The 13,792-nt window shown below is 42.8% G+C and overlaps 1 protein-coding gene across 1 annotated transcript in view; it reads left to right on the top strand.

The window, feature by feature from the left end:
* The first annotated feature begins 5,240 nt into the window (after nt 1-5,240).
* The window catches only part of zanl (zonadhesin, like), a 42,694-nt gene continuing 34,142 nt past the window's right edge, over nt 5,241-13,792 (top strand). The window contains exons 1-16 of the mRNA XM_056575931.1: nt 5,241-5,327; nt 5,705-5,730; nt 6,806-6,952; nt 7,953-8,221; nt 9,762-9,846; nt 10,334-10,489; nt 10,691-10,855; nt 11,159-11,256; nt 11,347-11,503; nt 11,543-11,773; nt 11,966-12,159; nt 12,274-12,415; nt 12,531-12,775; nt 13,087-13,235; nt 13,326-13,454; nt 13,611-13,749. Coding sequence (XP_056431906.1) covers nt 5,254-5,327; nt 5,705-5,730; nt 6,806-6,952; nt 7,953-8,221; nt 9,762-9,846; nt 10,334-10,489; nt 10,691-10,855; nt 11,159-11,256; nt 11,347-11,503; nt 11,543-11,773; nt 11,966-12,159; nt 12,274-12,415; nt 12,531-12,775; nt 13,087-13,235; nt 13,326-13,454; nt 13,611-13,749 — 2,406 coding nt within the window. The 5' untranslated portion in view covers nt 5,241-5,253. The remainder of the gene's footprint in view (nt 5,328-5,704; nt 5,731-6,805; nt 6,953-7,952; nt 8,222-9,761; nt 9,847-10,333; nt 10,490-10,690; nt 10,856-11,158; nt 11,257-11,346; nt 11,504-11,542; nt 11,774-11,965; nt 12,160-12,273; nt 12,416-12,530; nt 12,776-13,086; nt 13,236-13,325; nt 13,455-13,610; nt 13,750-13,792) is intronic.

Below are 13,792 nucleotides of genomic sequence, written 5' to 3'. Positions count from 1 at the left end.
GATTATGAACGTGCGAATAAAAGGGGTATTTTTTTAACATCAAGGCATGTAAACCATCCTTAAAGCCACAAATTAAATTATTATCCCCAAAAAAGCATAATATGGCCCCTTTAAGCGGTGTACATTGACAGGGCGCCAAAATTAAAAGTTAATGCTTCAAGTAATTTTGCTCCATCGTAGAAACTCAAAAACAGCAGCCAAAATGAATGGTTACCAGGGTCCAGGTGGCAAAATCTGGAAGTTTTCCTTCAACCCTGCCCTAACAGTTTACGTTGGCTGATTGGACTCTGGGGCTTGCTGAGGCTTCACACCTTTTGCAGATTGAGTAATCAGTGGGCACAGGTTAAGCCAGCCAGCGCCACAAACACTCAGGGAGATCTCCTACATGGCAACATGGAGCGCCAGGTCATGTATAATCAAACGTTACGTGGAACCGGTTTTAACAGCACCCTCCTGCACTTTGTGTTCAGAGGAGCCCAGCAAAAGCTACCAAGGTTGTTTGTGGCAGCTGCCTAGGTGGTGTAGCAATAATAATAATAATAATAAGCGGGTAAAAGTCAGCCGCAGATTCGATATTCGCTGGATATTCGGTTTTCATTTACCCCGCAATCGGCTTAATCAACACAATTGCACTTCATTACGGCTGTATGTTGAGGACAGCATAGGACACCGTATCAACAAAAATCACAGCGACATGTTGCCCTATCGATATCTGTGCGAGAAACGCTATTAAATCAACGATCCTGCCCTGCCATCTGTTTTAGGGACCAGACTTGTTGGCATAAACGTTACCATAGAATTGTTTCAGGAAAGAAATCACCACAATAACACTGAAACATATTTTTCTCATTCTGATTGCTGTAGTAGGCTACCTTGCCAATGGTGGGCTTTTACTACGGGTCATTTTTGTTGACATTTTACGTAATAGTGAAACACGATGCAATCAATAGTTAAAATATTCACCAAAAATCAATAAAACTACATTTTCTCATTCTGATTGCTGTATTACTTGCCAATGGTGGGCTTTTACCTACTACGGGTCATTATTTGTTGACATTTTGCATAATAGTGAAACACAGCAATTAATAGTTAAAAATATTAATTTCATCCTGTTTTACTATTATGCAAAATGTCAACAATTAATGACCCGTATTAAGTAAAAGCCCACCATTGGCCAGTACTAGAGCAATCAGAATGAGAAAATGTAGTTGTATTGATTTTTGGTGAATATTTGAAACTATTAATTGCATCCTCATTCTCATTCTAAAACAGATTGCAGCCGGACCGTAGATTACAGCGCTGTTCTTGCACAGATATAGATAGCAACAACTAATTTCGGTGCGATTTTTTGTCAATACGCTGTCCTATACTGTCCTCAACATACTACACCCGTAATATAGTGCAATTGTGTTGATTAGGCCGATTGCGGGATGAATCCGATTGCAAAACTGAATATCCGGCGAATATCCAACCTGCTGCTAACTTTTACCCGCTATAATAATAATAAATTCAGTTGATGTAGCCCCTTTCTCTTACACGTTCCACGCACTAGGCTAAAACAGAGGGGTGACAGGGCTTTTGCTGTGGCTGCCCCCCGCCTTTGGAACGAGCTGCCGCCTGCAGTCAGAAACGCTCCTTCCATCACCATTTTTAAATCTAGGCTTAAAACACCTTTTCTCCCTGGCCTTTCCTCCCCTTTTGTGATATCTCTCGTTTTTTCTATGTCTATGTATGTGGTATGTGTTCCTTTATATGCCTCTTTGCACCATGTACGGCACTTTGGCCAGTGAAAACTGTTTTTAAATGTGCCTTATAAATAAATTTTACTTACTTACTTACTTACTTACTTTCATCTCAAGGATGCTTTGCAATGTGGGCAGGAACATAGAAAACAAAATTACTTCATAAAAAATAACACAAGGAGACAAGCAGACAAACAAGAGGGGGGGGCCACAGGATGTGGGCAAGGAATGGGGCTTTTCGGGTTTAGGTGAGGAGAATGGTTTTGTAGTTGATGCGGGATTTGATGGGGAGCCAGTGTGGAGGTGGATGAGGGTGGGGATTGTGTGTGTGTGTGTGTGTGTGTGTGTGTGTGTGTGTGTGTGTGTGTGTGTGTGTGTGTGTGTGTGTGTGTGTGTGTGTGTGTGTGTGTGTGTGTGTGTGTGTGTGTGTGTGTGTGTGTGTTGTAGATGTAATGGGGTAAAGTGCATCAGTGTCTTGGGAGCACAGGAATGACTCATTCATGAATCAAACCACTTAGAGACTCGTGTTGATCAAAGGTTCATTCTGTGTTTTCTGTTGTCATGGGAGAAAATGGATGCAAACACTCATAACATTGTTTCCTGTATTTTCATAACGGTCTGCTATTTTAGTTGTGAGGGTGAGATGTTTTTTTTGCATAGTTTGTTCATAACTGTATACACATGAACAAGTTATTCTCTGGTCAATTAATTGACCTGTCTTGCGCAACCACCCTCAAACGCAAAGTATTTTCCTCATACCTTATGCCGTATAAAAGTGTCATGGCATATAAAAGTGTACAGCCAGCAGTCAAATATTGACAGTTTAAAATCAGATTTTTGGGTGGGTGGAAAATTGGATGGGTGACATAGCTATCATGCATGACTTAACTACTCAATGAAAACATTGAGACAAAGAAATCAGCGTTAAACACACTTTACTAGCATACGGTGACTCAGCATAAGTTATGGACGTTAGCCAAACCAACCTAACCGAAACCCAGAAATTGTAATTTTTAAAAATGGATTAATAATTAATAAAATAACAGTGTCCGAGCTGACCTAGTCCATGGTTCAGTCTGTCCCAGACAGTCTGACAACATTAATGAGATGAACAGAAATGATTCTCCATAAATATAATTAATAGATATCCATTATGTATACATACTTGTGTACATAATGAAATATATTTAAATGCATGTGTATTTATTCAGTGCCCAGGCGAAATGGTTGATTTGAAGCTATTTATTTCAGTGCTGCTTTTACACTAATTTCTTAGTGTAAATTAGTGTAAATGAAGACACACGCTGTATTAATGTGTCTTCATTCTTCATTCAATTCATTTCTTCTTTAAATTACCTCAAACAGAAAAAAAATTGTCATCACCAATCGTTTGTAGTCAGTCAAATTGTTCACTCGCTACACAAACTGCACTCGTACATTATTCGGCTCCCATATCAATACCTCCGTCGTGTTAACCACCCTGCTGTGCTCCGGATATACCTGACCAGACGAACTCATGACGGGTCACGGCTTGTTGTGAAACGCCAGTCAGGAGCAGTGTTGGGAAAAAAGTAACGCAAAAAAGTATTAAGTTATAGTTGCTCACTACTTGTTCCAAAAAAGTAACTGAGTTAGTAACTGAATTACTCTATATTAAAAGTACCTCGTTACCAGGGAAAGTAACTATTTGCTTTACTGTAAAAAGAAAAGTTGCAATATGTAAAAGAATTAGGATTTTTTCTGGGCAGTTTTCACTTGGCCTTAATCTGTTAAATGGTTGAACTGCCCATTCAAGGCCCTGATATGCTTCCAACTGAATTTTAACTTGCAAAGGTTGTGGAACATCTGCCGAATACTACAGAAAATGCTCATCCGATTGCTCCGGACTCGCCATTTCTGCTGCTTCGGTGTGGTGTGTGTGTGTGTGTGTGTGTGTGTGTGTGTGTGTGTGTGTGTGTGTGTGTGTGTGTGTGTGTGTGTGTGTGTGTGTGTGTGTGTGTGTGTGTGTGTGTGTGTGGCGCGTCCTGGCTTGTGTGTGGAAACACTGTCTCCGATTGGCTACCATGAAACATGACTGCCATAGCCAATCATAATCGCTTATCTCGTTGTTAACCCACCCGGTGTCCTCAGTAGCAGTTTGTGTTTGGAGCCAGGGGTGCGTTCGGATTACGCAGGGGTCACCAACACAGTGCCATGGCGCCCGCAAGGACCACATGAGGCGCCCTGTTCTAAAAATAGCACTACTCATTCTTGAACAACTCTTTTATCACCTTTTTTAAGTCATTGTTGATAATTTTTGTGAGAAATCATTAACATGACTTAGTTAATTATCATGTCTTCACATAGATGAGTATCATTAATCAATAGTAATATAACTAAAGGAAAACTGAGCAAATTTGTTATTTCAGAAGAGTGTATAGAACTGGGTGCCCTTCGTATGACTCAGTACACATGAAGTAGCTCTCAGGTTCAATCAATTCATATTAACGCACCGCATTTAACGTACAGTCACGGTAACGGCGTTGTAACGAGGGTAACAGTAATTAGTTAGATTACACCTAACGCCGTTCTTTTTAAACTGCGTTATTACAAACACCGGTCAGGAGGGAGTCGGATACAGTGTGTTTATTCTGTATTTCCACAGAAGAAAAAACTCTTGTGAAGTAATACGGTGTGCTCCAACTCTGTACGATACACGGGCTTTCTGAGGCAAAGTAAATAAAAGTGCAGTCTTGTGCAAACGAATAATGCATAAAATGCTTTTAAAAAAGAGTAGTTTGCGATGGAAGGCAATGTTGTGGCATCTTGCCCTAAGAAGGGGCACCTTCTACTGATTTCGCCGAGGGTGCCATAAAGGCTAGGGGTGGCCCTGGCCCTAGCCTTTCTCGCTTTTCCAACACATAAAAAAACCTTCCTGGTAAGGCAGGGTAGGACTATAGTTATAGTGACTCTAGTTCTTCCTTCTAAGAAGTGTCTCCGTCATAGAACAACCCATATTGCTATCTTTATGGAAAAGGCGCCCAAACCTCCAATGACTCTCCCTTTAGAAAGATAGGAGCCAAAAGGGATATCTAGGGTTAACGGGAGATAAGGTGAGTCATTATGAGGGCTGTTTCAGCCAGGGTTCCCCGCCCAGGTGCTGAACCACATACGGGTCAGGGGAAATGCAAACGTGTGCATGTACATCCACCACCACACTGGCCAACACACCCCGAACGGGCCTCACCCAAGTCCCGTTACTCATTGACCTGGGTTTTGAACATGTAAAAGGCCGTCATAAAAGTCAATTACAAATATTGCGTGTAATGAGCCTATTCCCGACCCACGCCTCTGCCCGTCCTTTAGCTGATTTCCTCCACCCCCCCCCCCCCCCCCCCCCTTCCAACCATTGCATTCAACCCAACCCTTTTTTTTGTCCCCATGGTCATCCCCGGCCTCAGACGAGGGTATAAAGACCCGTAGCTAGGGTGCTAGCTCTATCTACTTCCATCGCTAACCTTCAGCGTTAGCCATGGGTCGTTTAGAATGGCTTTGTGTTCTGTTTTGGATAAGCGCATGCATAGCAGACACACTCACAGAGGAAGGGTAAGAGAGGATTCGCATATAAATATATCCATATGATGAATGTTAAACTACTGCATAGAATAAAAAAAAGAAAGAAATCAAAGGTTGTTTACATTTTTGGTGTATTGGTGTTCAAAATGTTAATTTCATAGTTTTATTTGTACTAAACTTTGAGGACCTAACTTGAATTAATTGATTCCCTCAATATTTGATTAAGTGAAATTGGAATCAATCAACCACATATCAAAACGATTTGAATGATTTTTATTTGGTCATTGGCATAAACTACTATTTAGAAAGGCTTATAAAAAATGCTCATATTATGGCTTGATTGATTAATTATGATTCATCTTCATCTTTATTTCTTTAATTTATTTTCTTGCTTTTCCCCTTAACAGCGTCAGAACAACAACCGGAGATGCCAGTAAGTCACCATGTTTAAGATCATTTAGCAGAGATTGTATTTTCTGTATATCTCAATGCACATTCAAAGCTCATCTTTGCACACAGATTATTGAGACGCATGCTGCACATTGAAGATCAAGTTAAATCGATATTTAATCCTTAAGCAACACATCACACACTCATCCGTTTTGATCCCATGATGCATCGCTGTGTGGTGATAGCCAAAGCAATGCTCTGGACTTATCTTGTGATGGCTCATATCTCATGGCTTTAATCCACTAATAAATTAAGAACCAACCCAGCCCTCCCATTGCTATAGTTATGGATACGTTTGTGTAATATCAGGTGAAGCCTGGCCGAGCCCGGTAGTTTACGGCTACGCAATATATGATAATGAATTTGCTAATTTTATAACATTTGGACCATTGACTCAACCAGTCAATCAACATCCTGCTTTAAGAGTGACAGAATTAGACTAAAAAAAGATCTTCACTATTCTGCAAAATACTGTTTTATCATTGAGGAAGCTACCAATATAAAAATAATTGAATACAAAGTTGTACAAATCTAGTAAGCTTCTCGTTGAATTTATTTCTGATTGATTTATTCTGCGCATAGATTGATGCATATTTATTCATTCATTGTCATCATGTCATCTTCTTGTGTTATCATATCTAACATTATTCAAATATTAAACTAATGTTTAAAAGGGGAAAGTCATCTTGTACATACCTTTACTTGTGAATCACAGTCATGGGTGTGGCTCTGTATTACATAATGTGAAACATGTTGCCTGAAAGTGGTGCGTAAAACACAAGGCTTTACATTAACAGTTCAAAGTATGCCTTGGGCAAATATAGCCCTGTTGTCGACACAAAAGGGCAGGTTTACCCAATCGTCACTTTCAAAAGCCTGATAATGATCAACAACATTATGAGTGTTTGAAAAAAGCAGAAAAAGTAGCTTTTTATTGTGTGTGGCCTGCTATCTCAAAGGTGTTCTTGAACTTTCCATGCATCCTCTGAACTATAATCTCTCGCTCTCGCTCTCGCTCTCTCTCTCGCTCTCTCTCTCTCTCTCGCCCCTCTACCTAGCCGTTCTCGCCTCCTGCGACTTCAACGATGCCGGCGCGCCGTTCTGCAGCTTTGTACAGGACAGGGCGGACAACAGCGACTGGACCCGACACAAAGGCCCCACCCCCACCCAGGGGACGGGGCCCAGCGGGGACTACCCCGACGGAAGTCAGTACTCACCCTGGATGGCTTGAATAGCCGTCGGTTGTCGTTTTCATTACATTGTGGCAGAATTGTGCCCCCCGCCATCCTTGGATGGATAATGAATGAGTAAACATTGTTGGTGACACTTTATAACAGTGGAATAATTAACCTTTATTAACGTTATTTAATTCAGTATTAAGCTTTACCTTACAATAAACTAACAGTTATAACTTATGGTCTAGTAATCCTGTACTAATAATGTCCATGTTATAAGGGTATTCATTTATTCATTATTTAATAAGGTTAGGGTTAGCCATAACCCTAACCCTAAACTCTATGTTAGGGTTCATTCATCATGTGTATATATATCTATATATATATATATATATATATAGATATATATATAATACTAATGTTCATTAATGGCTAATTATGTGTTACCAAATAATTTAAAAAAAAAAGAGTATAAATAAATAATACAATGATTAATTAGATTTGAATCCCAAAAAGTTTAAATCCCATAAACATGTACGGCCATTCTAGAAATCCTACCTAATGACACCACTGGGGTTTACATAAAAATATATCCTGGCTATCCCATTCTGGATGAAGCCCAGGGCTCATGTTTTTTGGCTGCTACAGAACCATTGAACACCAATCTCCCTCTGATATGATATAAGATCCATTGTATTGTAAGTGACTGACTAAACAAATCCCCCCCCTTTTGGATGCTACAAAGGATAAGAACACAGTACTGTAAAGTAGGCCTAACGTTGCGACATTTGTATTTTTTAATAGTTTTTCCAATCCACCTCTACGGAAGAGGATTAGGTCAACACATAAGAAAAAAATACAGTTCCGACTTTATGCTTAGAATTCTGAGAATAAAGTCAGAATTCGGACTCAAAAACTATGGAATTCTGACTTTAAAGTCAAAATTCCGAGAATAAAGTCAGAACAAATTTCTTTTCTCAAGAATCCCTTTAATAACCCCACTCTTTTCCTTCCCTCTCTGCTCCTCCAGAGGGCTTCTACATCTACCACGAGAGTGACAACGTGGTCAACCAGCAGAACGCTCGCCTGCTCAGCCCCGCCCTCACGTCCCCCGCCACGCAAATATGCGTCCAATTCCGATATTACATGTACGGCGCCGACAGCGACAACACGCTGAGGGTCCTGGCCAAGAGATCTGGGGGTACAGAGACCGAGGTGTGGGCAAGGAAGGGCATCCAGAGTCCTTCCTGGCTGGCTGGGTCCGTCACCGTGACCAAGGCCTCCAGGCAGCAGATTGACGTCAGTATTTCTCCTCTCTTCTGATTTTGTATTTTTTTTTAACAATTTTCATACACAATTTTCTTTCTGTGAAAATTTTTTAACAAGCTGTATGGCCCCAAAGTGCTATACTGTGTGTGGATATAGCTAGTCCTATAAAATGGAAATTGGTGGAAAAAACAATAGAATTAGACAATAAAAAAATATAATCATAAAACATGAAACAATGGGTGTATCCTGGGCGTGTGCCCTCCAGGGACTCACCCATGACCCATGTACTATTAACTTACAGTTTTCCCCGTGTCATAGAGATAAGCAAATCTTTTAACAACTCCGGGATCTGCCGATAGCTAGCACATTTACAGCGATAGCTAGTAACAATGCAGCTATGTCGTCTTCCTCAACGGAAACCTACCTGCCTACTAAAAAAATGTAGTACTCTTTATGTTGTACTCTTTTAAATACATGCTATTTATGTTGAAAAAAAATTGTAAACTCTGCGTCCAAATTCATGATACCACTAATGAGGCCCCAAAGAGCCAGTGAGCCCATTGTTTCAGATGGAATTCAAACACTTTAGGGTTGAGAGACGTTTAGGGTTGAGAGTTTTAGAAAAGAGGAGGGCGTGGTATCTCCATGGTTACGACCAACGCCAACTTTATGATACTTTTTTAGTACCGTCGTTGTGCAACTGTTATGATCGTTATTATAAGCGATGTTGTCTATAAAATCCGGCACACGCCGTAGCGTTACACTACAAGTTTCCGAAAATCATTCTCGCGGACCACGCAGTCCACCGCTGCCCAGACAGAGCTCGAAAACGTCCACACAAACTTCGCCACCAGGCCGTCACGAACAGAACGCCACATGTTCACATAGTGTTTTGGGGAGAATGGCAAAAACACAGGATTTTATTTCAGTGACAATGATTACATGGCATAGATTACCATGTTGACAATTATGTAAGACAAATGACTACGTTTAAAACACATAAAGGGATTTTCAGTTCACTTGCTCTTTAAATAATTCAGTGCTTTGAAACGGTCTGCCTAGTTCTAACCAAATAAAATGGTTTCAAACTGACGGAGGTCAATCAAAGTAGTTTCAGCTTAAACGAAACAAAAATAATGTTGCGTGCTTGAACACGTCTTGAAAACCTTTTACAACCAATACAATTTTTTTCACAGGACCTGCTATCTTTTTGTTGTAAAACCATTGCAGTGTGACAAAGCAAACAATATTATACACAACATTCTTATCTTTTGAAGAACATGAAATACTGAAATCCCTGCAAATCTCTGTATGTTGTGACATGGGCAGACACACACACACACACACACACACACACACACACACACACACACACACACACACACACACACACACACACACACACACACACACACACAATCTCACATCTCAAACAAAAACAAAAAACAAATCTCCTTGTTAGTGTTGACTTTATAGGGCATGCCTATTATTTTTTTGGACTTTGTCTACCAATGTGCATCTTTCTGTGACGATGTGTCTCTCATGATGATGTTGTGATGATTGTTCACAGATTGTCTTTGAGGCTAAGAGAGGATTCACCGACTCGTGTGACTCGGCCCTTGACAACATTGTCATCAGTGAAGGAGCTTGTCCATGTAAGTTCCAAGCGCAAGAACACACACACACACACACACACACACACACACACACACACACACACACACACACACACACACACACACACACACACACACACACACACACACACACACACACACACACACACACACACACACACACAGAGGAAAGACCCTGAGTATAGACGGTTTATATATTTTGAAAGTTCCAATAAATCTCAAATGTGAGAACATTTGTTGATTTGCTTATTTTAATAGCAGTATCTAGTTGTACTTTTACTTTCAATGCTTAATTACTTTTGATACTTACGTACAATTAACATCAGATACTTTAAGAATTTTACTCGGGTGGTGTTCTATTGGTTGACTTTTTACTTTTACCAGAGTCATTTTCTGTGAATATATCTGTACTTTTACTCAAGAATGGTATTCGGGTACTCCTACAACCACTGACAAACATACACATACAGTGTTTCTGTATCACATAGCTATTTACTGCCCACAGCTTGCGTGCATGGCTGTGGTTTTGACACCATCGGTGACCTGTGTGGTTGGACCGCACCCGTACCAGAGAATCCAGACATCTACGGCTTTGAGCAGTGGACCGGAGCTACAGAAACCGCGGGCACAGGCCCGAATGATGACTTTTCCCAACCCGGACGTGAGTGGCAATAGTCTTGTTTATTTAATCATATCATGTTATATTATGTTAGATAAATGTTTTTTCTGATAACAAACAGCTTTCAACATTGCAGAAAACTCAAGTCTGATACTTAAAAATACCTCACTAATAATAAAACAGTTAATTAGAAAGAGTGGACTGACACGTTTTGAAAGTTGGTGCTGTTTTCTCTGTTTGCAGTGGGCAGCTACATGTTGATGGAATCCAGCACGGCCATAGCTGGAGCCAAGGCCGAAATCAGAAGTCCGTCCACACCTTCGTCCGGCTGTCTGGACCTCACCTTCCACTACTACATGTACGGCAGCGCAAGCAGCATGGAGCTGAGCGTGCACACTGTCACTGCAGGTACGAAGCCCAAATTCCCGGGGGAGTGATATGCCGAAACAGAGCTCGCTTTATCCGAGAGATCCCATTCACAAGGGCGTCATCGCAGTACCAACCGGAGTGCCGCTCATTACACTGCTGCACCTTACACATGCACCAGCCCACATTTTGCGGACTCATCCTCACGGGTGTTGGCCGCAACCCGTGCCCCGGTACATAAAAGGAAACAGACCCATAAATGAGCGATGCAGACTGTAAGTTCTGTGAACGCCGCTGCCACAAGACGACAATGCACTCATCGGGTCGATGTTGGTGTGTCCATAGGTGGCGCCGTGGGAGACCGTCTCTTCAGTGTCCGGGGAAACCAAGGCGAGGGCTGGAGGCCGGCGGAGGCCCGGTACATCGGAACCTCGGCTGTCGAGGTAAACGTCGCAGAGCCCTGACCGCCACGCAATAGGGGCTTCGTAAATTTTGTACATCAGTTGTGAATGACTTTTGGATTTGTGTTTCAGTTTGTGATCGTGGGTACCTTTGGAGAGACTGCCCTGACAGACATCGCTGTGGATGCTGTATGTGTTATGGTTTGTGAAGGTGAGTCGATTGTGAATTTTGTCTTTGTGTCTACCGGGAAGAAGAGATCTACATCATGTGCATTATGTTTTCCTTACTGTGTCTTACTCTTGTAATTCCTGTTATGTTCTGTTTTAGCCACAACCCCAGGACCAACTACACCTAAACCAACTGTCCCAGGACCTACGACACCTAAACCATCAACTGCAGGCCCAACTACACCTAAACCATCAACCCCAGGCCCAACTACACCTAAACCTTCAACCCCAGGCCCAACTACACCTAAACCTCCAGGACCTACTACACCTAAACCATCAACTCCAGGCCCAACTACACCTAAACCCTCAACCCCAGGACCTACAACTCCAAGTAAGTCCATAAAAATCCAATTGGTACTCTCAAACACGACCACAAATGATCCATGGAGTCATTAACATAGATCGTTCCCATCTGCACATCCATCTCCACACACTGGAGCCACTCATAGATCCGTCATTCTGAAGCGATGTCTGTGTTCTGTGTGTCTTATTTATCATTTTCGTCGTCCGTCTTCTCTCAAAGATAAATGCCCTCCGGACGCGGAGTACATAGAGTGCGGGCCGGCCTGTATTCCCAGCTGTGAGGATCCCTCCACCAACTGTAGCGGCTCCTGCATCAGCGGCTGCTTCTGCAAGCCGGGCTTTGTGTTCAAGGGCCGCCGCTGTGTGCCTCTGGACAAGTGTGGCTGCTTGGACGACAACAACAACTACTACGAGGTTACAGAACCCGACACAGACAGAATGACAGAATGACACCCTGAAAAGAAGGATTGCCAAAGGTGTTAGCTTTCGGCTCGCTGTTCCTCACTCTCACTCTTTCTTCCTCCACAGCCCGGAGAGATCATCTACGGTGACGGCTGTTCCCAGCTGTGTCGCTGTGCGGGGAACTACACCCTGTCCTGCGTGGACAACTCCTGCGACCCCACCGAGGAGTGCCGAGAGGTCAGCGGGACGCACGGATGCTATCCTAAAGGTAACCGCGCTGTCGTAAAGTTGGATTGGAGTGGTGATCCGTCGTTACTTCATTGTAAAACACGTTAGATCCTTCCTAGCTAAAAACAATGTCTATTTCTACGGTAATCCTCCAGACACGTCCACGTGTGTTGCGTCGGGGGATCCTCACTACAGCACCTTTGATAAGCGCAAGTACAACTTCATGGGCAACTGCAGCTACGTGATGTCGGAGCCGTGCAATGACACGTCCGTCCCTCACTTTGAGGTCCACGCCGACAACGAGAACCGCTACAACAACCCGTCCATCTCCTACATTAAGGCTGTGCACGTTTACGTGCGCATGCAGAAGATCTCCATCCTGAAGGGAGGCACTGTTCAGGTAAAGAAGGACCAAAGCAGACTGAAAGTGACAGTCATTTAGACAGAGCTTCCACAGTGGCAAGCTGTTCACTGTTGTTGAAGTGCTTTATGAAGGGCTTTTCTAAGAGCGATTAGATTGGCTCACCTGGTTGTGTTGAACTCCATTGGTAAAAATGGCATCAGGAAATGCCAAGGTAGTTAATTTCCCTGCAATAATGCTATGGTTTGTCAATAAATACGTTGTCTTCCCCATAAGCACACTGCAGACTTAGATTTGAAAATGTTCTCCAGCAATTGTGCTCCTCTGAAATACTTTCACTTTCTTCAAAGCTGAACGGGACCAATGTAAACCTGCCCTTGACTCCCAGCCCCGGCGTGTCAGTGTTCAAGTCTGGTAAATTCTACACGGTGTCCATGGACTTTGGCGTCACCGTTCGCTACGATGGGAACCACTTCATGGACATCAAGGTGATCAAAGAGTAAGTAGACTTCAGCTGTTCCCATTCACCTGTCAGTTGTCATGATAAGTGGCCCAGGACATTCCCTCATCCCATCCCTGTGCCCTACAGCTACCAGGACAAGTTGTGTGGATTGTGCGGAGACTACAACCTCAATGCCAAGGATGACTTCAGGAAGCCCGACGGATCTCTGACCCCCAACGCCAACGACTTTGGACACAGCTGGGTCACCGATCCAACGTAAGGACTATCACATGTCCGCCCAGACAGCTGCATGACTACTACACCTGTGTTTGACCGTTTTTCAAGGCACTCATAGACACAGTGAGTGCAGAATGAATCGATCCATCATTAAACACTGAGTACTCACTGAGGTCTTGTCCGTCTCTCTCGTAGCTGCAATGTCAAGCCCAACACCACGGTTCCTGGCTGTACAGAGGAAGAGCAGGACCGCTATGAGAGCTCTGGCTTCTGTGGCATGCTGCTGGACAAGAAGGGCCCCTTTGCCGTCTGCCACCGCAAAGTCAACCCCAACGTGAGTTGTCCCCCCCCCCCCATCTACACAACCACAAGAACAC

Source organism: Gadus chalcogrammus, chromosome 17, assembly GCF_026213295.1.
Source record: "Gadus chalcogrammus isolate NIFS_2021 chromosome 17, NIFS_Gcha_1.0, whole genome shotgun sequence".
NCBI lineage: Eukaryota > Metazoa > Chordata > Actinopteri > Gadiformes > Gadidae > Gadus > Gadus chalcogrammus.
Note: the sequence above shows the minus strand (reverse complement) of the source record. Positions and strands in the feature narration are given on the sequence as shown.